General features: G+C 33.3%; 13 protein-coding genes across 13 annotated transcripts; 7 read left to right on the top strand and 6 right to left on the bottom strand.

Annotated features, from left to right (window-relative positions):
- Positions 1-43: 43 nt before the first annotated feature.
- Positions 44-439, top strand: cand_029800 (histone H2B; the record flags this gene model as incomplete). The annotated part of the gene is made up of 1 exon (XM_067213207.1): positions 44-439. One exon carries the CDS (start codon positions 44-46, stop codon positions 437-439), a length of 396 nt encoding a protein of 131 aa, XP_067067581.1.
- A 1083-nt stretch (positions 440-1522) lies between these two features.
- On the top strand, positions 1523-2551 carry cand_029790 (meiotic recombination protein DMC1-like protein; the record flags this gene model as incomplete). The annotated part of the gene is made up of 1 exon (XM_067213206.1): positions 1523-2551. The coding sequence occupies one exon, from the start codon at positions 1523-1525 to the stop codon at positions 2549-2551; it is 1029 nt and encodes a 342-aa protein (XP_067067580.1).
- Positions 2552-2624: 73 nt separating this feature from the next.
- cand_029780 (Rab7 GTPase protein) lies at positions 2625-3332 on the bottom strand (the record flags this gene model as incomplete). Its single annotated transcript, XM_067213205.1, has 2 exons — positions 2625-3068; positions 3135-3332. The coding sequence occupies 2 exons, from the start codon at positions 3330-3332 to the stop codon at positions 2625-2627; spliced, it is 642 nt and encodes a 213-aa protein (XP_067067579.1).
- Positions 3333-3481: 149 nt separating this feature from the next.
- Positions 3482-7103, bottom strand: cand_029770 (importin-beta N-terminal domain-containing protein; the record flags this gene model as incomplete). The annotated part of the gene is made up of 2 exons (XM_067213204.1): positions 3482-6929; positions 7045-7103. 2 exons carry the CDS (start codon positions 7101-7103, stop codon positions 3482-3484), a joined length of 3507 nt encoding a protein of 1168 aa, XP_067067578.1.
- Positions 7104-7568: 465 nt separating this feature from the next.
- Positions 7569-8341, bottom strand: cand_029760 (uncharacterized protein; the record flags this gene model as incomplete). The annotated part of the gene is made up of 2 exons (XM_067213203.1): positions 7569-8258; positions 8312-8341. The coding sequence occupies 2 exons, from the start codon at positions 8339-8341 to the stop codon at positions 7569-7571; spliced, it is 720 nt and encodes a 239-aa protein (XP_067067577.1).
- A 1175-nt stretch (positions 8342-9516) lies between these two features.
- Positions 9517-10530, top strand: cand_029750 (uncharacterized protein; the record flags this gene model as incomplete). Its single annotated transcript, XM_067213202.1, has 1 exon — positions 9517-10530. The coding sequence occupies one exon, from the start codon at positions 9517-9519 to the stop codon at positions 10528-10530; it is 1014 nt and encodes a 337-aa protein (XP_067067576.1).
- Positions 10531-10935: 405 nt separating this feature from the next.
- On the top strand, positions 10936-12429 carry cand_029740 (signal recognition particle protein SRP54; the record flags this gene model as incomplete). The annotated part of the gene is made up of 1 exon (XM_067213201.1): positions 10936-12429. The coding sequence occupies one exon, from the start codon at positions 10936-10938 to the stop codon at positions 12427-12429; it is 1494 nt and encodes a 497-aa protein (XP_067067575.1).
- A 2191-nt stretch (positions 12430-14620) lies between these two features.
- cand_029730 (phospholipid-translocating P-type flippase family protein) lies at positions 14621-18928 on the bottom strand (the record flags this gene model as incomplete). Its single annotated transcript, XM_067213200.1, has 1 exon — positions 14621-18928. One exon carries the CDS (start codon positions 18926-18928, stop codon positions 14621-14623), a length of 4308 nt encoding a protein of 1435 aa, XP_067067574.1.
- Positions 18929-19361: 433 nt separating this feature from the next.
- Positions 19362-19820, bottom strand: cand_029720 (RNA recognition family protein; the record flags this gene model as incomplete). Its single annotated transcript, XM_067213199.1, has 1 exon — positions 19362-19820. One exon carries the CDS (start codon positions 19818-19820, stop codon positions 19362-19364), a length of 459 nt encoding a protein of 152 aa, XP_067067573.1.
- A 592-nt stretch (positions 19821-20412) lies between these two features.
- cand_029710 (uncharacterized protein) lies at positions 20413-23490 on the top strand (the record flags this gene model as incomplete). Its single annotated transcript, XM_067213198.1, has 1 exon — positions 20413-23490. The coding sequence occupies one exon, from the start codon at positions 20413-20415 to the stop codon at positions 23488-23490; it is 3078 nt and encodes a 1025-aa protein (XP_067067572.1).
- A 349-nt stretch (positions 23491-23839) lies between these two features.
- Positions 23840-24511, top strand: cand_029700 (uncharacterized protein; the record flags this gene model as incomplete). The annotated part of the gene is made up of 1 exon (XM_067213197.1): positions 23840-24511. The coding sequence occupies one exon, from the start codon at positions 23840-23842 to the stop codon at positions 24509-24511; it is 672 nt and encodes a 223-aa protein (XP_067067571.1).
- Positions 24512-24544: 33 nt separating this feature from the next.
- On the bottom strand, positions 24545-25528 carry cand_029690 (short chain dehydrogenase reductase family protein; the record flags this gene model as incomplete). Its single annotated transcript, XM_067213196.1, has 1 exon — positions 24545-25528. The coding sequence occupies one exon, from the start codon at positions 25526-25528 to the stop codon at positions 24545-24547; it is 984 nt and encodes a 327-aa protein (XP_067067570.1).
- Positions 25529-25657: 129 nt separating this feature from the next.
- cand_029680 (uracil-DNA glycosylase family protein) lies at positions 25658-26637 on the top strand (the record flags this gene model as incomplete). Its single annotated transcript, XM_067213195.1, has 3 exons — positions 25658-26266; positions 26330-26504; positions 26558-26637. 3 exons carry the CDS (start codon positions 25658-25660, stop codon positions 26635-26637), a joined length of 864 nt encoding a protein of 287 aa, XP_067067569.1.
- Between the last annotated feature and the right edge of the window lie 3 nt (positions 26638-26640).

Raw genomic sequence — 26640 nt, 5'->3', positions numbered from 1 at the left:
TGGATGAGATTCAAATCTTTCAAATTCAAATTAGTTGTTAAAGATGTCTGGAAAAGGTGGAAAAGCCGTGAAAGGTCCTGCTCAGAAGCAACAAGCAGCAAAGAAAACAGCTGGTAAGTCGCCTGCTGATGGAGGAAAGAGGAAACGTCGGAAAAGAACGGAATCTTTTGCTTTGTACATATACAAAGTTCTGAAACAAGTACACCCTGAGACAGGAATAAGCAAGAAAAGCATGAGCATTATGAATTCATTTATTAATGATGTCTTTGATAGGCTTTCAGCCGAAGCAGTGAAATTGGTTCAATACAACAAAAAGAGAACTTTATCTAGTAGAGAAGTTCAAACCTCTGTACGTTTAATGCTACCTGGTGAACTCTCTAAACATGCTGTTTCTGAGGGCACTAAAGCAGTAACTAAGTATACCTCTGCCTCTGCTTAATTAGAGTAATATAGATCTTTGATGTTCTGTATCCTCAAAAGTAGATAGAAAGGGGGGAAAAACACTAGAATAAATTTATGTAAACCTATCCATAGTATAGTTAATTTACTAATAGTTTTGGGGTTTTCTAATTGTTCTAGAATACCAATTTTATTTTAGAGCTATTATGTATAACTACTTGTTCCATGCATCCTCTAAAGTCTAAAAACACTTATAGTTGTCAGTTCTTTAGTACTGAGTTACTGCTTACCTTCATCTTCTCAAGATAGAGGTGGAGGTCATCTAGATCTTGTTGAATTTGTAGCTTGAGTGGTATTTTCGAAGTCAAAATGAACCTGAGAAGTATTAGATGGTATATTCAATTGAGAGTTGGTTGTATAAACCTACATCCTAGAGACTTCTTTATACACTTTTGCATACTCTTCTGCTTCATTAATCTAGAAAAAAATAAAATTGTTTATTTCCTGTGTATAGTGCCCTCTTTATGAAACTCTTACAGATTGAATTGCAGCTTCTTTTGCTTTAATAGCCATTGTCGTCTTAAGTATTTTATTTTGTAGAGTCTGTTTATGACATATCATAGATCTACATGAATCATTCATCTATGACAAATACTAGGACTAATAATTTTATATTAGTAGGGCAAAAGTATTTAAAAAGAGAAGTGGAGCAGAAAGTAGCAACTCCACACTACACTTAAGCGCTAGTATCTCTCGCCATTGAAGAACGCAATTTATACTTAATAGTTGGTCAAGGTATTATAATAACTATTAAGAAATATTTATTGAACAATCTAGCTAAGTAAGATTCACATTACTATACAGGAATATATTTGTATAATAGTATTAGACTTAGTATACTGAATGAAAGAACAAATATATCTATAACTGATCATAAACAACAAATTATAGAGTAAATATACTTTAATACATTTCTATAAGTGGAGCTTGTTTCCCCATTATCTAATTATTGAAGCATGCAATGATCATGCATTGCATGCAATTATGGCTTCCTTCTTAATTAAATCAGAACTACTACAGCAGCTTTTATATAATTGACTAGTGTAAACTAGTAATAAATAAAATGAGCTCATTTTGTCAATCTAAATCAGTCGCAAAGCAAGTACTGGCAAATGTGAACAATGATGATGTATATGTTGAAATTGAGAAACTTCAATCAGCTGGGATTAATGTAGCAGAAATTAACAAGCTAAAGGCTGCTGGTTTGTGCACTGTACTCAGCATAATTCAAGCAACAAAAAAGGAGCTATGTAATATAAAAGGTTTATCAGAGGCTAAAGTCGAAAAAATTGTTGAAGCAGCTCAGAAACTAGAACAAGTTTCAAGTTTTCAAACAGGTACGGAAGTCCTTGCAAAGCGACAAAATATTCTCCGAATTACTACAGGAAGTGAACAATTTGATAAAATGCTACTTGGGGGATTTGAAAGTATGTGCATAACAGAAATATTTGGTGAAAATAGGTGTGGGAAAACACAAATATGTCACACATTGTGTGTAACAGCTCAATTACCTACAGAAATGAGTGGGGCTAATGGTAAAGTTTGCTTTATTGACACAGAAGGTACCTTCAGACCAGAAAGAATTGCTAAAATATCCGAAAGATTTGGTTTGCAAGGAGATGTTGCTCTTGATAATATTCTATATGCTAGAGCTTACACTCATGAGCATCTAAACCAGCTAATCAGCGCAGCTGCAGGGAAAATGATTGAAGAGCGTTTCGCCTTATTGATTGTTGATTCTATTATTGCACTTTTCAGGACAGAATTTTCTGGTCGTGGTGAGTTAGCAGAAAGACAGCAAATATTAAACAAGACTCTCAGCAAGTTAAATAAGCTAGCAGATCAATTTAATATCGCTGTTGTAATGACTAACCATGTAATGGCTGATCCAGCTGGCGGAATGACCTTTATGCCCAATATAGCGAAACCAGTTGGAGGTCATATAATTGGTCACGCGTCACATGTACGTTTGAGTTTACGAAAAGGGAAGGGAGAACAAAGGGTTTGCAAAGTATATGGATCTCCTCACCTTCCTGAATCTGAATGTGTGATACAGTTATCTGACGGAGGGATTATTGATCCAAGTGATTAATGATTAGATTTAGCGAAAATTGACTATATTGAATTAAATTACAATTGATACTTAGATACTTTATACACCTAAATTAGCATGAGCATCCTGAAAGCCCAAATTCTTGTTGGTTCTGATTATTCAATGTGAGTGGTTCAGGAAAATAAGCTTGTTCATCAGTTGTTTCTCTACTTAGTGCTCTACGTCCTATCTCTTCAAATGCTTCATCAACATTCGTGGCATTCTTAGCAGATGTTTCAAAATGTTGAATATGTTTATCTTTACACCATGCTAAGGCTCTTTGTGAGCTTACTTTTCTTGATTTCTGGTCTAAGTCCAATTTATTCCCAATTACCACAAAAGGGAAGCAATTAGGGTCTTTAGGTGCAGCTTGTATCAAGAATTCTTCTCTCCAGGCTTCTAGCCCATCAAAAGATTTTGGATTGGTCATGTCGTAGACAAGAGCACAACAGTCAGCTCCTCTATAAAAGGCAACTCCCAGTGATTGAAATCTTTCTTGGCCTGCAGTATCCCAAATCTAAAGAGAAATAGGAGAGAAAGTTAGCTAAAGTTATGTATTCTTATTTTAAATACAAGCACTCACCTGCAAAGTTACTAATTTGTTGTCAATGACGATATCTTTTGTTAGGAAATCAGCACCAATAGTTGCTTTGTATTGCATTGAAAACTTCTTATTGACATACTGGTTCATTAGTGATGTCTTCCCAACTCCACTATCACCTAAAATTATTACTTTGAGTAGAACTCTTTTGCGATTTGACCTACTTGATGAAACAGCCATTTTGTAAGAAGTGAGGAGTTTGAGCGTGAATGATCCAACTAGTAAAGCGACCAAAGGCGCTCAGGTGAATAAACGCTGCAACGCGCTACACCAGTGTGAGTGAAGGAATAAAAATATCCTAGAGAAGTTAACATTGCTAAGAAAGTTGTCTACAAAGTATTAGATCTTATCATATGTGCGAAATAGTGTAAATTCCTAGTAAATGCATCTTTGCTAACAGTTGATAATGTCCCATCTGTCCCCTTAAGGAGATCTTTAAATAAAAGCTGATATTTCGCTCTTTTATCTTCAACTTGCTGATTCACTAGTTGATGTTGAATAAGTTCATATTCCTTTCTATATAAGAGTATCATTCCCAGTAATGAACGAGAGAATGTCCATGTGCTCAAATCTCCAGTAGTAATAAGGTTGAACATTAATTGCATAATCCTAACTAGTGAATTTGGATGTTCGATTAAAAAGCGGTATATTGCTTTACCTTCAGGTGAAATACCATTAGTTCCGTTTCTCAAAGATGTGATATTGTCATTTTCCATTGCATCTGTCTCTGAGTTTAGATTTGTACTTATCCCGACTCCACTAGGAAATATTATATTTTCTTTTTCTATCGTTGTAAAAATAAAGGAGACTAGATGATCCAAAGTAGCACAGCAGGCTAATAGAACGACATTATCGACAGCACATAGCCCCGATTCAATGGAATAGCATATAACTGCAAGGTGTTGTGGCTCCAGAGTCGTTATGAAAGTTGAGATGAAACATCGTGTTGCTAGCTCTAAAAATTCATAATACGACTTTAAACTTTTCAAATAAGATTGTAAATCATGTTCAGGAATAACTAAGCACATTTGACATGCTAGTCTAAGTGCACTTTCAAGTGCTTGATCATTATATACTTCAAATACACCGAAATTAGTATACCCACCTGATAGTGCATGACACAGCATAGCTAGTGTAACTGCAATTCCCTTGTATTTCTCTTTATAGATATTTTGGAATGATGCAGTTGGCTTGGATAAAATGCGCGATCCATAAGTGCATATAAGTGATGAAACCTCCTTAAACAATAAGATGCCATTTGGAGATGTCCTATCAAAGCAAATACGCTGAGACTTGTTGTCAACAAATTCAGCCATAAACTTCAATAAAGCTACCATTACATCTGTATCATCCCAAAATTGATCGGCAGCCCAGGTAAATAAGTGGACACGGCTATGACCTTGTTGTTTCGGTTTGTTTACTAACCAATTAAATAGGAGATTATAACTCTCTGGACCGACACATGCTAGACAAATACCCCTAAGATCCCTCGCTAATCCAATTAGTGGTTGACGAAACTGAGATGGGTGATACCCTGCAGATGCAAGAGAGGTATTGTTCGAAGAAAGAGGTGTACCAGTGAATCCACTAATTCTATTTAAGTTGTTTTTTAATACAATTTCATCCCATAGTAGATCGAAAGTCTTAACTTGTGGTTGCATGAACTGTTCAAAAGATATGGTTGAACTGTGATTATTTTCTTCTTCCTTTAAATCTAAAAATAGCAATTTTGCAAGTATAAAGTAGTAAGATGTTCTATATTTCCCATATCTAGGAACATTTAGAAAAGCAAACTCAGGTGCAGAGTGATTTTGCATGATTTTCTGAATCTGTTCATTGCGTAGAAGGAGACGACCGGAAACAATAAGGTGTGTAGTCCTATCTGTATATTGAACAATAGAAATACCTGCAGCTAGTTCATGAAACAAATTTAATGACCTCTTAATAACACTTTCCATTTTGCACTTGTTCTGCAAATTCCGTCCTATCTTCCCAATAATCAGGCTTAATACATCATCATCAGATTCCACGCCCAATATTGAAGCTAAAGTTGCTTCCTCTGAATCTGGTTGTATAAACTGTTTAGCATAGTCACCCAAACACACTTTCCTAAATTGTTCCAAGAAATATAGATAGGCAAGTTCAAGTGATTCAGGAGTATCAGATAATCCATCTGTTTGTTGCAGTAGTCTAAATACTAATTGAGCTAGTTTACCATTAAGAACATGATGTGATACTTCTTGGCTTTTATCAGGTATACTATTTTGATTTCCGCCACTTGAACCCGGCAACAGTGGACGGCGAAGTTTTATTGTATGACCGCCAATTAGAGCGCCATGCATGTAAACACACCATGTTATTTGCGAAATAAAGCAATCTTGGGATATAACACCATTCTGAACATTGCTAGTTACTTGCTCGAAAAGTTTTACAATGTAATCAGCTACATCATGATAACGACATCTACTTAATTGCGCAAGAACATCAAGCTGTTCTGTCCTCATAACTTCACTTTCTAAGGGGTCTTCAATATCTCTCCCTTGAGATATAGCTTCTGCAATTTTTATGCGACTTTGAATAAATGTTATTGTGACATTGTATATAAAACTTTCCAAATTAGATGGAGACCTATTTCCTTGGTATAAAAGAGGTATAACCATATGACTCCATAGACCTAAAAGATAGTGTTTGCTATTTGGCAATACACTCCATTCTTCAAGTGCTTTTATTGTAAAACTATACACTTGTTCTATCCACAAATTAAAAGCATCAGTAGATGCCAGTTCTGTTAATTGATTTGCAGTATTCAACTTGCCCAGTAGTCTGCACAATTCATGAAAACAATTTTCATTGTCCAGCCCCATTCTAGTTTGTATAATCCCTGCAGTGCCTGACATTAAGGCTGCCAATGATCTTGTCCTTTCGGCTTGTGTTGAGAAGAAAGATCTTCGTATTGATGAGACTAGAATTAGACACTGCAAACATAATGTAGCACAATCAGGCATATTTTCTGACATTGAGCAGCACTTTGCATATATATCAAAAAATATTATAGGGATATAATCCTCGCGAAGAACTGCCCAAGAGTGAGGTATCATTATAGTATTTTGTTCTTCCGAAGTCTCATCAGGTACAGTTCCCATGAAATCATATGCTAGACAGTTATGTATTAATTGCAAAACTTGCTTCAATAGTTTATACTCTTCCTGATAATCTGTAATTGAAATGCTACCAAGGTGAATTTGCCTTAGCGTCTTCATCGCTACTTGAAATATTGTCGGTAATGCAGTATCTCTAAACAATAAAGCAGTACGACGATATTTAGCAAAGTACACGCCTGAAGAATACTGCATTTCCTGAGTTAGTGATGTAAATATGATCAGTCCAACAATCCAATGTGAAGTGGACGCATTCAAAAATTGTGAGACTTGGTCCGTTATTGTAGGTCGTGGATTAAGTGTATCTAGCCAGCCATACTTAACAATTTGACAAAGTAACCTAACAAAGTGACCAACCAAGTAAGGAGCAGTGCGTAGCATATCTGGACCACATTTATAGAGATAATTGAGCAAAAAAGTCTTCGTCTCCTCCTTCTGATTATCTGGTATTTGTGCCCAGCTGGAAGTAAATAATTTCGAAAGAGCAGTTGCTGCGAACATTAGTGCATGAGGATTACTGCTCTGTGCAAGAAGAGCTTGAAGTTGGGGCAAGCAACTCAAATTACATATAAGAGGTAGCAAAACTTCATGTGCTTGTTTTTGTTGATTTACATCACCCCTAATGAAATAGAGTAATAATAAGTACGAAAAAGTAAATTGCAAGATTTCATTTTGCATTATTAGAAGGAATTCCCTTCTTAACCAAATACATAACTTTGATTATTTGTACTTACCCATAAAAAGCTTCGCACAATCCTTCCAATTGAGTGAGCTGTGTTGGATCCAAGGCCATCACCAAACAATTAGCCAGGTGAACTTAATTATATATATTCCTGTTTTAACACACTATTAGCCTCTAAAACTAAATGAGGTACTAAAGAGAATAAACAAGAGGCTCACAATCCTGGTGAGGAGATCGACCCGCTTAAATAGCTATATACGGTTTGTCTTAGCCTTAGATATAGAGCAGTTTTCTAGGAGGGGGTACAATGTATTATATTTTATTTGTTCCTTACTCTATTCTTACTTGTTGCTATTATCACTGTTACTATGAGCCACTTTTCACCTAAGGACAGTTCAGAGTCATGCATTCTATTGTGTGACTTTGATTAGAATACTGGTTCCGGAACAAGTCCTTTTTCTTTTCTAAAAAGCTTTAGTTACAGCAGAACTTAAAAGTTAATGTGCTTAAAATTGAAGGAACTGAGGAGTGGAAGGAAATAAGGTGTTATTTAACTCAATTCTCTTATCCTATTTCCTAATACCAGGTTTTGGCTTCAGAGTCCCAAAACATAGTATGTCTACCCGGTGGAGGATGCGGTATGGGTGGTAACAAACTAACTGGACATACTTCTAACTGTTTCCCTTTGAATGAATCGGTATATATTGTATTGAACTTCCTGTCTTCCTTAGCTTGAATGTAGTTCTCTGATGTAGCTATATTGTGAGCATCCAAGCTCAATTGTCTGAGGGTATCATCATTGGGATTGTCTGCACATGACAGAATATATCTACTCAAAGATGCCGGAGCTCTACCTACTTTTTGTGGAAGGTCCCATTTCTTGTAGTCGCTTTGATAACTAGTGATGAAGTCACGTGTTTCTGGAGTTTCAATATATTTGTCAATGGGCTTTGTAAAGCGAGTAGGTAACTCCCATCTTCGATAATCTTGATGATATGAAGAGTCAGCCTCAAATGGAAGATATTCTGGCACTTCACCCTTTAGTGCTTTTCTGTTCTGAGGAAGCTCCCACTTTCTGTAATCCTGATTGTAAGATGAATCAGCGCAAAAAGGCTGACTTTCTGGTATAGGTTGGGGACAATGGTGCTTTCCACAAGTACACAGCTCTTCAACGGATTTACCTGGATCACCACTTGGGGATTTAGAACGGTAGCTCTCATCTAAACTTTTTTCTAGTATCCTACCTCGTTGCAACATTGGATAGCCCTAAAGCGAAATTACAATAAGATTGAGTAATATTACATATAGAAGTAACTCACCTCTTCTCTAGAAATTGACATATTAGGCATTATTGAATATTGAATAGTTTGTAAATTTAGAAATATATTAATAACGGGGATTTCTTCCTTGGGTGATCTGCACACTTTCATTAGGACCAAATAATAGGTGCTATTCCCTTTACACCCTAAATCTAATTAACAAAATAAGATGTTTGTTACAAAGGTGTAAATAAATAGTGAATACATTAGCTCATAACTGCCATTTATATATGTAATAAAGCTCTATTAATTGTATGAATCTATTACTTAGGAAGTAGTTTACATCTGAAGGTAGTGCTGAAGAACTGTTTGAGACTTTAAAATTACATTTCATTATAGATACTAATATAGAGTAATTAGAAATCTTAAATACACTATATATTTAAATCGTTTGTAAACTGTATAAATAACTCGCAGTGAAATATTAGGCAAATTTTGCAAATATGACTAATTCCTATACGTAAATAATATAATACTTAACCTTTTTAAATAGTATAGAGTAGCGCACTAAGAATGTAAAGGGGAATTTATAGTAAGTATAGCATAAATATTCTAATATTGAATACTAGTATTAAAAATTTTCAATGACTACCAATAATAAAGTAACTTTCTTTGAAGCTACTAAGCTAATAATAGCTAGTAAAAATAAGGAGTCACCTTTAAAGAATGAATGTGTTACTGGAAAATCTGATTATCAAGATAATTTGGTTATCAACATTATTGACATAATAATACAGCACTTTTTGGAATATTCATTAAAATATGGTCAGAGATGTAGCATTTTAAAAGGATCTAGAACTGTTTCAGCTAAGGATGTCTCAAGATATATAAAAAAAAACTATGGAGCCTGTTTAGAATAATAGTAATTTTGAATTTGCTATCTCTACATTCTGATTCTATTGAATGACTTTGTTTTAGCCACTTCATGTTATTTGCAATATCAATTATTGCATTCAATGCTACCTACAAGCATTTATCTTAGCATTAAATATGTGAATACCACTAATCAGATTGATTAAAAGATATATCTTGAGTGAAAGGTGTGTAGCTCAGATATATAATATCTTTATTATTACAACTTTACAGGTCTCCCAGACATACCTTACACTGTTATCTTAGGAATGTTGCACAGAAAAGCGCGCATGCAGAACGCAAACTAGATGTTATCGCTAAATCAGGCTAATACTAAATTTATTATTATAGAAATGAACGGAGAGGCTTACAAAAAAATTTTACTGGTTTTATGTTGTACTTCATGGATTATATTGCAGCCTTGTAATGCTCAAGGTGCGAACTCAGAGGGTTATTCGTTTAATAAGTACAGCTCACACGCGAACAAGCACAATAGTTTGTACCTCTCTCTAAGTAGACTTGTTTGGTTACATGACTCATGCAGCTGGTTTCATGCCCTTATGTGTATATTGTGTTATGGTGTGCTAACATATAAAGTATATCGTGATCGTAGTGCTTTGGGAATATCATTGCAAACTTTATGGGCCTTATGTTTCTCTGAACTATGTGGAGCTTTACTAAATATATGGTTCTGCTTGCATACAGGAACTTCCCTTGATTGGTCTTTTCAAGTAGACCTAATATCAACAGTACTATCAGTCTTATGCTGGTACACTGTCTGGAAAAAGTTCTCCAATACAATTGAAGACCAATATGATACCTTTGGATTAAATATTTTAGTCAGGATACTTTCACTTATAGGTTCCAACTCAGTTGATAGCACTGCTTTAAAGAGTGGAACTAGAGCAGGCCACATTCGGCCTACTGGCTGGGCTGGGAGGATTTCTGGGACAATATATTGGCTTGTTTTATACATTTTTGCAATTCCCCTCTCAATGCTATTTCTTGCATTTCGTAGGAGACACCTTGGTTTTGTTACATCGTTGCTAGCTTACGATGATGCTGTTAGAGCTTTAGCTCTGATCCCTCAACTTTATATGTTTCACATAAAAAACCCAAGGAAAGTTTCTGAACATCTTGCTTTATTCGTCATTTTTGAATTTATCCTAAAGTTACTTGCATTATTCTACTGGGTTTCAATGCCTCTCTTTAGAACTCCACATGAATCAAGGGGATATAACATAGTAGTTCAATTAGTTAATATTGGGATTTTGCTAGATTTCGCATATCATTATTTGAGGGCTAAGTTAAATGGAGAGAAAACACTACAATATGCATCAGATTTAATGATTCCCTTTTCTCTCTGAAGATAATTGGACAGTTACTCTGTATAGGTTTTATAATTTGGAAATATTACTGAAGAATGAAGAATCATTAGGAATTAAAGCGTAGATGTTACTAATATTCCTATTGTATTCGGATCATTGTTAAATACTTTAATTTTTTCAGAAAGACTATTATTTATTGAATTTTAGGAAACTAAGTGATATCTATATTTCTTCTAAATAAGCTAACTACTTTTTTATTTAGTATATGAAGTATATATGTAGATGCAGGGATTCCTAAGTAATGCTATAAAGTGGAAATTGTCTATATTTGAGTATCTTCATTAATAGCGGGAATTGGATTGACCCCCAAATCACTTCGTACCTCTACAACTTGCTATTGTTGAGGAGCATCTAGACTTTTTGTGATATTCCAACTAAAATAGAATGGTACTAGCTGAACTTGGGACTCAGCTGACAGCAGCTATTAAGAAACTCCAATCTGCAACAATTGTTGATGAGGCAACCATTGATAATTGTTTACGAGAAATTGCAACAGCTCTTCTACAAGCTGATGTAAACGTTAAATTAGTAGCTCAACTTAGAAATAATATTAAGAAAGCTATAAGCTCTCAAGGAAATCTGCAAGTTGCAAGTAAGCGTCGTTTAATTCAGGTAGCTGTAGTAGAAGAGTTGGTAAAGATACTTACTCCACAACGTAAGTCCTATATTCCAACTAAAGATAAGTGCAATATAGTTGTCTTTGTTGGACTACAAGGCTCTGGCAAAACAACTACTTGTACAAAGTATGCTCATTATTATCAACGAAAAGGATGGAAAACAGCTCTAGTTTGCGCCGACACCTTTCGAGCCGGTGCCTTTGATCAACTGAAACAGAATGCTACAAAAGCAAAAATACCTTTTTATGGAAGTTACACAGAAACTGATCCTGTAAAAATAGCTTCAGATGGTGTAAAAGAATTCAGGGATGATAATTATGACTTAATTATAGTTGATACCTCAGGTAGACATAAGCAGGAATCATCTTTGTTTGTCGAAATGCAACAGATTGTTTTATCTACAAAGCCTGACAATGTAGTTTTCGTTATGGATAGTCATATAGGACAAGCATGTTATGATCAAGCCTTGGCATTTTGTAGTGTTGTTGATGTTGGTAGTGTTATCATCACGAAGCTGGATGGTCATGCAAAAGGGGGTGGAGCACTTTCAGCTGTAGCAGCAACTAGTGCTCCAATCATATTTATTGGTACAGGTGAGCATTTCGATGACTTTGAACCATTTGAAACTAGAGGTTTTGTTTCGAGACTACTTGGACTAGGAGATATAAGTGGTCTTTTTGCAAAGATTAATGAAGTAGTACCTATTGATAAACAGCCTGAAATGGTAAATAGAATTGTCCAAGGAATTTTTACCTTAAGAGATATGTATGAACAATTTCAGAACATGCTCAATATGGGGTCACCAAGTGCACTTTTGTCAATGATACCAGGTTTCGGTCCGAACTTTCTTGCAAAGGAAGATGAGCAAGCAGGAATTGCAAGATTAAGAAAATTTATGGTGATTATGGATTCAATGACAGATGCTGAGCTAGACAATAGAGAAAGTATGATATCATCTAGGATAACGCGTGTAGCTATGGGTAGTGGAACTAATGTCTGTGAAGTTCAGGATCTACTTAACCAACACAAGATATTTGCGAAGATGGTTGGACAAATTGGGAAAATGGGACTAGGGAAAAAAGGGGATATGAGTTCTTTGAAAAATCCACTTCATTTTATGCAAAAAATGCAACGTATGATTGATCCTAGAATGCTAAAGCAATTAGGTGGTTCTAATAATATGTTCAATATGATGAAAGAAATGGAAAAAATGGAAAATTCTCCAGACCTGCAGAAATTGTTTAAAGGTATTGGAATGTAATTTAGATCGTATGAAGTATACCTCAATTACTTTGGAAATGACACATACAACTTTTATCTATGAACTTTGTCTAGATTCTATAAATTCTTTAATTTCATTTTAATTATATTCTTGTATCTTTAAAAAAGGGATTTTTTTGCAATACCACTTATTTAGATAAAGTGCTAATATTCTCATATATTATAATTTATTACTAAATAGAGATCTTTATCTTAAAGAATTCTCTATTAGATATTTTTAAATGAAATAATTTGCAACTATAACAATGATAAATATCCATAGCCTTTGCCTGACTTCATTACCACTATAAAACTTAAAGTCAGTGATTTTACCTTTAAATAAAATTATATTATTTGAATTTATAATATGGAATTATCATGTATCAAGATTTTATGAATGCATAGTGGCTAACATAATACTTGTCGACTTCATTAGGGAAAATTGATATTGTAATTCTCTTTAATATTAAACGCGTGACGTTATTGACTCTTTTGTGAATTCTAACACAATCCAATGATACCTAGTCCTAGACTCACCTTGTAAAGAAATAATATATTATACTTTGAAAATTAGAGGGCAAAATTTCCTATTATAATTACTGTTCCAAATAAGTGATTTTCTATTACTTTAGCATTATTTTCTATAAATCTTATGTATTTAAATAAAAAAGCTTAGGGCCCTACTTGTTCAAATAAGGAAAACTTTATATATAATTGACAGTACTAATTGTAATTAATTTAAAATGGCAACGATCAAGAAAACGTGGCTTTTAACTCTAGGCAAATATTTAAGGTGATATACGTTCTAAGATTATTAATAGAACTACAATTTTAATAGTGAGCTGATATTAAATCATACTATAACAAGAGAATCCTCCTATATAATTAAAATGCAGAAATGTTTCAATGTAGTATGAACTATAGTCATGAATATTAACTAATCAACTCAAGGGAAAAATTCACAAGGTAATTAGACTTTAGGTACTTCTTTGGACTGAATAATATACAATACAGCTATTTCCTATTTTACCTATTTCCTTGTAAAGAGCTTTTATATCCAATATTTTAGATGTATAAAGTTGTTATTCTAATTTGCTCACGATATTCTAAGAATAAATCGGAAATTACTTATTTGATTTTAGTTGACTCTATGATGTATGTAAAGTGCACAAGTCATTTACTTATTTTTAGACTTATGAGTTTTTTATACAATATATTCAGTTATTACTTGAGGAAATAAACTTAGTTTAAAAAAACCTTTTTTATTTGCACAATTTTTTCTTCAAAATACTTATTACAGTTAAAATCATTGCCTATTAACTAAAATGCAAGGGAGTACGGAGAATCAATACAAGACCATTTCAGACCCATGTAATGTATTTTATTTCACCAGATAGCGTCATTAATCGTCTATAATAAACATAATTTGTTAGGGTAAACTCCTTAAAAAATTTAAAAAAAATTTCCCATATATTTCCTATGACACTAAATACATTAATTATATCGTTATATTACTTAAAATATATTTATTGTTATTAGTTTGAATGGAGAATATATTGATGCAGTGTTCAGCTCAGTGACTTATCACGTATATCTTTTGATAGAATTTAACTCATGAAGTTTTTTTTTCCATAGCAAATAATGTTAGTCAAAGGAAATCATTGCTAAATATTCTGGACATAGAGACAATGTATACTGAGATTGAAATTACTTATTATCACTTAAAAAGTGTCTATATATCGGTAATATTTGTTGTAGATAGCAATATAAAAGAATTAACTTTAATAGGTGTTGGTTATTGTATGTTCAGAAATATTATTAATTATACTCCTATCATGTGAATTCATTAAAGTACTACTCCAATAAGGTATTGAAGAAAGGTAATAGTTGAATTAGAAATACATTATGTCTTTCCAAATTTATAAGCTCTTATCCTAAGGGCTTTAAGCGCTTCTCAACAGGACTAATTATTTATTTAAATAACAATAGAAATTTGAAATGTGCAATATTTACAAAATAATAAAGATATAATTAGTACTTAAACATGCAAAACTTGTCCTCAAGTTGTCAATACATATCCATATATATTAACAGTACTTAATTTTAATTTTAAATGTGATCCCCAAATTTATTTTGTCAAAAGATAATAATTGTCGAGATTTAAGTGAAAAATTAAATTTCTAAAGATTTATTCAACTACAGAGTAGTTTCTCTTCTAGACATTTAAGTGATTCTTTATTTTCTAACACTTCCCGGTGCTTAACCCAACGTGACGACGAATCAGTAAAAGCATAGCCTTTCCACTGCTTGTTACTCCTACAAGGGATAACAATTTCTCCTTTGCTTCTGCTGACAAGCGTATCACATACTCCCTGAGCTACTCTTTCGCGAACTATAGCTATAGGGCTTGGATATAGGACTTTTTCTCCAAACCAGAATATTATTTGAGGAAGAATGGAAATAAATATAGAAACAAAATTTACCAGATAATACTGTGGTATTAAATGAACTAACCTGAAACTCCCATATATAGTGGGGCAAAATGATGATGGGCATACGATCCAACCAATGATAAAGAATACAGGTCCAACGATGATTGAGATAAAAACAAATAAAAACCATGTATGAGTTAAAGGGATAATCATCAAATTCACTGCTATAACAATAGTCATAAAAACGATTTGCCCATAGATTTTCATAGGCAATATTTTGCCACCTCCTTCACCTCCCGATATAATACTTCCAAGAGTGAATAGAGGGATAAAGGTAAGAGTAACAACACTCCATATAGAAAGTGCAATCCAAAGCATAAATCTCCTATAGCCGAAATATTTCTTGTAACTTCTAGGTAAGCAGACTGGATATAAGCTTGGTATCCTTGCTAAAACATAGTGTGGAAGCATTCGATCAAATATAGCAACAATAATATGAGCTATAGGCGTAAACAATAAATTATAAAGTTGTTTTATCCAAGAATTAAATATATCTGTACCACTAAAAATACAAAAATATGCGTAGAAGCAATCAACAAGACCCATAACTACGTTTTTTGTAATTGTTATATATACATGATCCGAATTACGCCTCAAATTCTCGTGACCATGGCAAAGCAAAAGTTTTCTAATCAGCCTAAATTCTCCAATTGTAAAGTCTGATACAGAGGCTGCCTGTAACCCTTCTTTTCCAGTTATTCCAATGCCAACATCTGCAGTTACAATCATATTGGTATCATTAGCTCCATCACCAATAGCTAGTGATACTATCCCCTTGTTGTATTTTTTAGCAGAACCCACGATATCACCTTTTTGAAGTGGAGTAGCTCTACAAACAATCACTGAAGAACAAAATCTTGCTAATCCAAAAAATAACTGCTTTAAATTATCAGATGAGAATAAAATTGAGAGTGATTCACCTGTTACTGTAATAGCAATTGAATGATAATATGACTCCAAAATATTCGAATTCTCTATATTTATAATTTGTGAAGTTTGTAAAGGGGAATTGCCACTAATTCCACTTTTTGCTTCGTTTGGCAAACTTACTATCAACTTTTCAAATTCAAATGAGTACATATGTCTTAAGTAAACTTCAATAATACTGCTATCTAAAGGTTCAACTGAAGTGTTCTCAGTATCCCCCAAATTTCCAATGCAGTGATTCTTGAGATCTAATTGACAATTTACTGGACTTGAGTTTCTACTTGCTAACCATCTTCTTAATCTACTATTTATCGCATATAAAAATTTAATACCTAGTTTTCCTTCAGTTTTACTAGTACTTTGTTGTAAAAAGTGCACCCTTAGAACTTTTCTAAATGACTCATTTTTAAGCTGAAGTCTCAGAATTCTTGCAAGTTCACTTCTAAGTTGATCTTCTATAATAAGATTATCCGTACTTGATATAATGATATTATACGTACCTTCTGTTAAAATACTTGAGCTATACCCAATACTTATTGCAGTCTCTAATTTATCACCTGTTAAAACCCATAGTTTTATTCCCGCTGATCTGATATCTGCAATTGTCTCTGGAACTTGTTCTTGGAGTTTATCCTCTATCCCAGTACATCCACACAATTGTATGTCTTTTTCAACTACCTCAATTGTAAGCCTTAATTTCTCCTCTTTAGTGTTATCTAGACACATCTTTGCTTCTTTAGCTTTTAGTAGTATTTCTTGCAATAGGTCTGGGTCTATTCTCCTACTCCCAAAAACAAGTGTTCTCAGCCCACACATTGCTAGTTTTCTTAATTGTTGTGACATATTGTTAATTTCATCTTCTTGTCCAAACTTACAAATACTTAACATTGATGAATCTGCGCCCTTAATTAGTAACAGACCTCCAGTTTGATTATTTTTGTAAGATTGATCGTATTTTGTCCAGTTGTCTTCAATAATTACGGACATTCTCTTACGATCGCTATCAAAATCGAAAGTTTCCAGTATATTAACACGAATACATGGACACCAAAATTTATTTATATAATCTGAGTATGACTCTATTATCTTGTTTTTAACTTTATAGATATACTTACATTGTTGCTTTGTAAAAAACATCTCGTAGAGTGATTCTTCCAGAATGATGACTTCAATACTGTCTAATGAAGGTCTATGAACAAATTCTAAGCCAATATGTTTTGCACCAGCTACTAAGGAAAGTTCATCGGGTGATGAAGCGTCGAAATTTGCCTCTTTAGAAAATTTATGATATACGAGGGAAAGGTTAGATGATATAGGTATCGATTTCTCATAACTTCCCGAAGTACTTGTGTCGGCTTCTTGCTCTTTTGGAGCCTCATTAACTTTTGGTAAAACATTGTGACATACTGCAAGATTTAAACAAAAATCTCTAGCTAAGTGAAATTTTTTTCTTTTCCTATGTAAACTTAACATAAAATTTCTTACTTCTTTTGCATCAAAATTAATGTAAGGATTTGGTATATTGTTCTCAATATCATCTATACATGCACACTTGTCTGTATATATTTTTGCTTCCGTTGGATATCTATCTTCCATGGCATTATACGACTTGAAATTTTTCCCAGCAATTATAATACCACAAAGTTGCATTGAATTTTTCGTTAATGTACCAGTTTTATCTGAAAATATATGGGTTACACAACCTAATGCATCGACAAGTGAGCGACTCTTAACTCCACATAAGGACTCACTTTGTTCACTAGCTTCTTTATCCTCATGAAGAAAAAAGCCTTGTATAAAACGGATAATCTCCAACTGAACTAAAAGTGTAATAGGAACAAAATAGCTTAGAAGCAGTGTATAAACTGCAAAACTAATCAACATATTGATTATAAATAATCTACCATTCGTTACTTTATTAGGATTATATATTGCAGAATTCTCTCCATAGATAGAGGATAAAAGAGCTAGTATGAAGCAGATAGTTATTTGTATTAAGGCAAGCAAAATAGCATGTTGCTGATACATGCGGCTTAATGGACTGTACTTAAGTCGTTGCTGTTTGCTACTATTGCGCAATATCCTAGTATTATGACCTGTGTATACTACAATTCCATAAGCCCATGATGTATTTTGTATAGAGGCTCCTCTCCACAAAAATTGGTCAATAGATACAGATTGGCATATTTCGTAGCTATTTATTGAGTCAGAACTTAAAGAATACTCGGTTAAATTTAGTTTGTTTTCAGTTGTAGAGTTGCTTATATAACTACCTAAAGTTTTCTGTGACACACCTTTTTCAAAGGATATACAAGATCTCTCATTTGAATTCGTTATATTAGCTAAATTTTCACTAATTAGACTTTTTCTAACTTTCACAACACCAAAAAAGTTATACAAAAGTGATGATGGGGGGCCATATTCAACTTTTATCGAATAGTTAGAAAATGATTTGCTTTCTTTAAATGTTTGTTGAAATTCGTTAACACATATTTTTGTTTTAAGGAATGATTCTCCATCTAACTGAGCAGTTTCAACATAACACATGCCAAACTTGTCAGAACAACTCAGTAGAACTAGGTCACTGGGAATTCGCTCTTCGTTTTTTAGAAATACAATATCACCAGGCTTTAAATCAACCCACTTAGCCTCTTGAATTTCTCCATTTCTATCAACAATATTACATAACTTTGAGTTCTCAGCTCTATCGCTATTATGGCGTGCGACATCTTCAAGACCATCTTTAATAGCAGTAATTAATACAACTATTGTCAAGGGTATCAAAATTGTAGGATTACCATCACTCTCAGATATTACTGGAACAATTTGTAACATAGCCAATACTAAGAAATAAAAATTAGAAGGTTGTATTAATTGACTAAACAAGTTCAAAGGTATAAAATTCCACCACTCATACTTGTAAGTTCTTACTGAGTTCACCCAGTCTGACACTCCATATACTATATTGCAGGGATTTTGTGGAACAAATCTTCCTGAACAGACAGTTATGTATTCAGGTTCACTGGTATTAATATTTTCCGGTAATTTCCTAGTGAAAAGTTTTGTAATTCTCTTTAACATTTTCACTAGTAATTGTAGGAATTTAATCACTAATCGTCTGCAAAATCATAAAGAATATTGAAACTTGTAACAGTTCACTAATTTAAAAAGTTTTCATTGCTGGTATACTTTATCATTGATCTATAAAATAGAAACATTAGTAGATGTACCATTGCATTATTCTTTGGTTACGAAAATTAGTCTACATTTGATTCAGCACACGCACACCAACAGTATGACAATTTGTAGATATACAGCTTAAATACTAAGCAATACTAAGCCGTAAATCTAATCCTTCTATAGTATTCTAACAGCAGTACTACTCTAGGTTTTTAATTGTTTTAAAATTCTAATAAATACTAAGCTCAAGTTAAAAGTAATGTAGTCTACCAAGTTAAAAATAATTCAAATAAAAGAATTAAAATTTAGTAGTAATTACTTATAAGAAACTATTTCAGCTAACTAATTCAACTTCATATGGTACATTAAACTCCTTCAGTTTATTCATTAGTACATTTATCTTTTTTTGACGACGGCTAACAAGTGACAAGTAGTTTGTACAGGTATTCCGTTTATTAGTCATCATCTTATATCTTGGTAAATATTTAAAAATCTTGTGAGTTCTAGAAAAAAGTTTTAGGTGAACTTTAGAGGGTTCGACAACATGACATTTAAGGGTACGTTTAAATAGTATGTAATTATTCATGGTTTCAGCAGCTATTGCTGCAACATCCTTACAGTCAAACTCTATGAAAGCATATCCCTTTGAATGACCATTTCTCTTAGAACGGCATAGCTTTAAACGTGTTATTGGACCAAATTGAGAGAAATATTTCCTTAGCTGAGGTTCAAATATGCCGAGTGGAATATGACCAACATAAATGACACCTCTTTCTTCATTTATAATTGCCATTTCTCAGTTATATATCACTTAATTAAAGTAAACCAACAAACCTTGCTACCTAAATCTCAAGAAGGTAGAAAAAGTATAGTTACAAGTTAATAGTAGCTCTTGGTTAATGTAGTACTTCACCGTATAGAGCGGGATTACCTTTTTTTTTTTTATAAGTCATTAAATAAACTTTAATTAATAGCTTGATTAAATCTTATATTTATATATAGCTAATGCCGATCTATGTCTAAATTTTAAATATTCACACTTTTTCTAGGTTCTTTTAGATATAGCTTGTAATGTACTTCATCAAAGTGTACTTTAAATTTAGCAAGATGGATGTATTCAGAAAACAAATATAGAATATGGAGTTTGATTTCATTAAATTGCAATCATTTCCATAGGTTCATTTCTTAGAATACATGTGTAATATATATAGTAGTTTCCATATATAGGCTAGGCCAATATTTTTAATGCGATCAAAGAGTAGGTTATAGCGCCACATTTTTACTAATTACGCGGCTGAGTAGTAGGTATTTTTCTCTAGCAATCTCAAGCGCCATATACATTACCTACAATCTGCAGGATGCAGAAAAGAGCCCACTAAAAGAAAATGAACACGTATGTTCCAGACCCTTCCTCCTCTTTTGAAAGGGCCTATAGGACAGTCCCATTTTTGAAGACTGTATTGTGGTCAGGTATATCTGAAATACTTAGGAATTCAAATGAGAAGTGTACTATTAATAAGCGAGAGCTAGTAAAGAAAGGAGCATCATTGCGTTTAAACTGTGGAAATAGTATACTCTCTGATCTTGATGTATCCACTCTAGAATGCTGTATATGTGGTCTTTCCTCTGGTTCTAGTGAATCTAATCTTAAAAGTGGAAACCCTTGTGATTTTTACCGACTCCAGTCAAGTAACAATATATCGGAGTCCTCGAAACTACCAAGTAAAGTGATATCTAAAATTACAGTGAGAAACTCTACAGCATCTAATATATCGCCATATCTACAAAATAGATATTCTGACTTGCTTTCTACTCTGATAAACGAATCTATTGCTGACATTTTCCGTATTCGTCACTCTGAGGTCTATGATTCTTTTACTTTTGAATGGACAAAAAGAAGAAGTGAGATTTTGGAGTCTTGTAATCTAAATGTAGTGGGAGGTTTTTTTGCATCTGATAATATAAAGAGTATAAAAGGTAAACTGGTTTGCTCAGGTATGGTAGACTATAAAGTAAATCCCAGAGCATGGAGCTGTAGTATATTAAAAAAATCAGATTCATATCCTATAAATATGGCATACCTTCCTTCATCTTCAGATGAATATAAAGATGAACACTTATTGATTTTAAATTACCTTTTACCAAAGTTCTCCTTGATTGGGCTTACCTTAGATGAATACATTTTAAGACAGAAATCCTGTATCACCGCAATAAATACTAGAATGTCTTCAATAAAAGATCTAAGCTTATTCATCTCTCCAAAAGAATATGTAAATGATATTTCGACAATTTGGAATTTACTTGAATCAATTGTTGGCTCTTCACCAAAAACAGTGGCATCTGAGAGACAAATAGTCTGTAGCGTGTTAAGTTATCTTGAATTATTAGCTGTTGATATTGTTGATATCAATAACAATGCAATATGTAGCATGAATAAGAGTGACTATCTTCCTACTAACAACACAATTACTTTGCCTACCCTAGTAGAGTTTGGCAAATGTTACTTCCAAACTAGAACAAGCAACTCTCAATCATTGAAGATAATTAGCTCATTTCCAAGCAAAATCGAACATTACTGGTTTTTGGCTTACTGGGCTTTTAGAATTGGAGGAGGACATCTACTATTGGATTTAACTGAACTTGATGCAGCACCAAAAAATTTTAACATTGTATGTGAATGTCTTGCTTTGAGGTTAATTTCAACTAGCAAATCATTAGTTGTAAACTGCAGTCATTCTTCTAGGCAGCTTTTAATAAATGAAGAGAATTGGGTTAAATACTGCTTACAACTAGATGCATCGCGTGACTTTTCTGCAGAAATTGAAGATTTAAATATGTCATTCCACAACTTTCAGAATCAGTTAACTAACACAAAACCATCTTTTGTGGCCTTTGAGTACTTATTAGCTAGTATAGTGCTACCTACTGTTAAACCTTTGACTCTTTCGAAATTACTACCTGATGTAACTGTTGAGGATTATATTTGGTATAGATATCATATAATGTTAAAGAGCTGTGATGACTCCAGTATTAATAGTGAATTGAACGAATTATATTTCCGTCTAAAAAACCAGGGGCCAACTTATTTTGAATTAAAACCTGAGAATAGTAATACTTGCACTTTAGGAAATACCAGAGATGATATAAGTGGTGACTACTATATATCATCCTTTAACCGTCCTCTTATCGAGTCTGAAATATCTAAAGTCCAATCTGACAACTCAAAGTTGGCAGATTTTCAAACATTAACAAAGAAGGATCTATTGAAAATACCTTTATCTGAAACTGATATTATTCATTCACCCAAAAAACATATGAACTATTCGACAAGTTTGGGTTATGCAAAAGTTCTCTGCTATGCTCTGCACATTGGTGAAGCTCTTAAATGGATCTATGACTCACATCCTAATCTTCGGAATATAGTTCTTCAGTGGGTACTATATTTGACAATTGCTGGTATCCTTCCCTTAGAAGCTGACTTTGAGGGAAATAATATAATACCTTCTTTCTGTTCTAAATTGGAGAATTTCAGTGATTCCATAGATATTTGTGAGATATTACTATTGACTATTCGTCAATGTAGCTTACCTCTACCATTTGTACTTAATTTCATGAATATTATACCAGAGCATCATCGTAAAAAGATACTTGCTACATATGTTGAGTTCAACTTAATCCACTTAATGGTAGATGATGATCTGGATATTTCTCACAATCTACATGCTTCTTTAGAGGAAATGAGAACTACAGTAGCGAATACTAACCATGACATAAATCAATGTGATCATCTTACTATCATTAGAAGAGACTTATTTGAAATTATTGCTCAGATTTCGCGTGATCGCGGTCATTACATTACTGCAATACGTTTTTATCTAGATGCAAAATTACCTACAGATGCTGTAAATATCTTAGTAGATTGTTTACAGCTACCTATATGTACATCTTTAGTTGCATTGTCCACCCCTCAGAAACAATTCTTTGATAAGTTGCAAGGTCTTGTTGGAGAGTTTATGAAGTATATATCTAATATGCAAATTTCACCTGAATTGCAATGTAAAATAACAACTCTCAAGATTCTAAATAAAGTAGTATATGGGTTTGTACTCATTCAAAAGGGAATGTATAAGGATGCGAAGGAATATATTGAAAATGAAAATCTTATACCTGAATCTACAGACAACATAAGTTTATCAAACATGCTCTATTTACCCAAACTACTAGAGGCTTATGTTATCTGCCTCTTTGAACTTTTCCGGAGTACTGGAAGTCACTCCAATGAGCTTTTCCATGCAGTAAGTAAGGCAGTTATTTCACGAAGTAACAATTTAATGGCATTACTTTCGATGCTAAGTGCATCACCTGGGGTACAAAGTGATATATGTGAAAGAACTCGCAAGTTACTTAGAGAAGTACTTATGTTAGGTTCAACTGAGCAGCTATTTGCTATAGACACTTGTTAGTAATTAAATTTATAAAACAGTTAAGTGTGATCTACTTTACTATAAAAGTTGAAGTTATCAAATAACAAAACTTTAGATTTAATTTTTGATAAGAGAGCAATTATTTATTGTCAAATTTACTTCAAAATCTATATACATTTAAACAAAAATTACTAGGTATCAGGAACTCTGAAATTTAGTGAAATACTAGTCCTTTTTTAAAAACTGTTATGTCCTGTAGCTAATGTTTTTTATTTACTATAATAGAGCGCTTCCAATTACTCTCCTTGCACTGCGGTGAATCAGGTATAAAGTCAAGAGTTACATTTAATATATTAGAGGTGACAAGGTGGCTGGAATCTTGGAGCTTATGGCAAGATCAAGGAGAGTGAGATTACCTGCGTTAGTTAAAGATAAAGATAAAAGGAAGGAGAGAAATATAGACTTAATAAATAAAGTTCGAGAGTGTTGTACATGTTTTAAATATATATATGTTGTTATTTTACGGAATCAGAGGAATTCTCTCCTAAAGCTATTCAGGAAGAAGCTCGGCGATGGACACTTCATTTTTGGGAAGAACAAGGTACTTAGACTTGCCTTGGGAGTAAAGCCACAGGATGAAATAAATAACAATATCTCTTCCATTTCTCAATTACTGAAAGGAGAGCGTGCATTGATATTTTCTAATTTAACTCCCAGCGAAATGATAAAAATATGTGAAGATTCATCAAGCCTAGAGTTTGGACGCACAGGATCTATTCCAGGATTTTCCTATGTTTTAACTGCTGGTTGTAATATAAGGGAAAAGTTTACTTTACCAGATACAGTGCTACATAAGCTTGGATTAGAGACTAGAATTCAAGGTGAAAGCTATGAACTAGTGAGTGATTTCACAGTTTGTGAAACAGGTGTGCCTTTAACTAATAAGCAGGCGCAAGTATTGAGGTATTTGGGGATACCAACAGTTAAGTTTGAGATAATTATTGAAGCATTCTGGTATAATGGAAAGTTTCATAGTTCAAATTCCTGCAGTTCAAATTAGAAGATTTAGTTTCTAGTTAAGTTAAATATACATTTACTGGACTTTGTATTTTTCTTTTTCTACTAATGTTGAGAACCAGAACTGAAAGCATATCATTGCAAACCTACATATTGGTAAAGATATTATTTGCGCAATACTACCCAGTATCGACAGTGGTTGTGATGTAGTTGATAATAGATAAAGCAATGGCAAACCAAACTTCCCAAATGTAATATACTTTTCACCACACAGTGCATAACTTAGTGACTTGTCAGCTATCTTGTCAGCACTAAATAGATCTGTAGTACTTTCAATTTTTTTACATAAAGCCGGCTTTCCTAAATTTTCTTTGTGAAATCCAGGTGTATCAATTGCAGGGGGGAATGTAATTGCAACATGTATATTAGAGTTGTAGTATTCCATATTCAAAGCATCTACAAAACCACGAATTGCAAATTTAGTAGCAGCATATACACTGAATCCATATGTTGCTATAATACCTGATTCAGAACAGACAAATAACAGAGTGCCACCTTCCTGTTTCATGAGCTTTAGTAAAAACTGAGCTATTATTATTGTACTCATTGCGTTTAAACGAAATAAAGATTCAATATCATCTAGTGTTGTTGAATTAAGTTCCCTAGCTACTGAAAAGCCAGCATTAAGAATACAAACACTAATATTTCCATTTAATTTGCAAATATTGTTTATTGTATGCTGTATATCTACAGTATTCGTTGCATCAGAGGAATGTATAGAGATATTTGTACATGAATTATACTTTTTTTTGCAGAGAATCAGTTTATTCATAGCTTTTTCAAGTTTTAACTTTGATCTAGAGATTATTGATACATGGATTGCATTCTCACGAACACACTTTTTTGCAAAGGCATAACCTAATCCTTCAGAGCCACCTATAATTAACACATGGCAACCTGTCAGTTTGTTTCTGGATTTGAGTATTTTCTTTTGAAATATATATGCAATATTTACAACAAAGACTAATATAATATATGAAATAACTAAATTTGCCCACATTTGCTGATACTGAGTCTAAGTGTACTCTTCCATTTATTTCTAAAGTTCGTGTTATAACTCATAATCCCCGCTAAAATTCCTCATGCCCACGCTTGGTAAGTTTATTATCTGATAATAGATAAGTGCAATATGAACAAGATAACTATTACGGATTACTTCATAAAAAAGACAGATGACAAACGATCAGTTAAAGATGTATTGGATACTGAAGATTCTGTGGAGAGTTTAGAGAAGAAAACAAGGAAAATAGATGAAAACTGTAATGGAAGTAACAGTGCAATAGGCTTGATAACTTTTTCGGATTGCTCTGATAATTTTCCATATGAGAGTTTGCTAAGGAGTTATATTGGGGATGAGTGGTTTGAATATTTAAAGAATGAACTGGCTCAACCATACTTTACTAAATGTTTCGAAACTGTTAGAAGAAAAAGACAAATATCAAAAGTTTACCCTTCAGAACAAATGATGTTTTTAGCTTTCAAGCTAACTCCAATAAGTAAAGTTTCAGCAGTAATTATAGGCCAAGATCCTTATCACCAACCTGGCCAAGCAATGGGTCTCTGCTTTTCTGTACCGAAGGGAGTTACAGTACCACCAAGTTTGCGAAATATTTACAAAGAAATAGGATGTACTGATGTTCCTCATGGGGATTTAACTTCTTGGGCAAATCAAGGAGTATTTATGCTTAATTCTTTACTTTCAGTTGAAGAAGGCAAGCCAATGTCTCACAAGGGCTTGGTACGTACTATTATTCTCTAGTAATAAACTTTTCAATTTTTTTAATAAGCTTTTCTTTTTCAGGGATGGGAGCGTTTTACAAGCGCAGTTATATCTACTTTAAACTCTATAGACCGGAAGATAGTGTTTCTACTTTGGGGGAAGTCGGCACAAACAAAAGCTGAAAATGTCTGCAAAAACAAACATAAAGTACTTAAGAGTGCTCACCCCTCTCCTTTGTCACAGAAGAATTTTATTGGTAGGTTCACAATACTAAATTAAAATTGATTGCTTTACAATATTTTACTGTAGGATGTGGGCACTTTATAAAGTGTAATGATTTCTTGCGCGAACTCAACAGACCTGAGATAGATTGGGTTCCTACTAAATAAAAT

Source organism: Cryptosporidium andersoni (genome assembly GCF_001865355.1).
Source record: "Cryptosporidium andersoni isolate 30847 chromosome Unknown contig_22, whole genome shotgun sequence".
In the NCBI taxonomy this organism is placed as follows: Eukaryota; Apicomplexa; class Conoidasida; order Eucoccidiorida; family Cryptosporidiidae; genus Cryptosporidium; species Cryptosporidium andersoni.
Note: the sequence above shows the minus strand (reverse complement) of the source record. Positions and strands in the feature narration are given on the sequence as shown.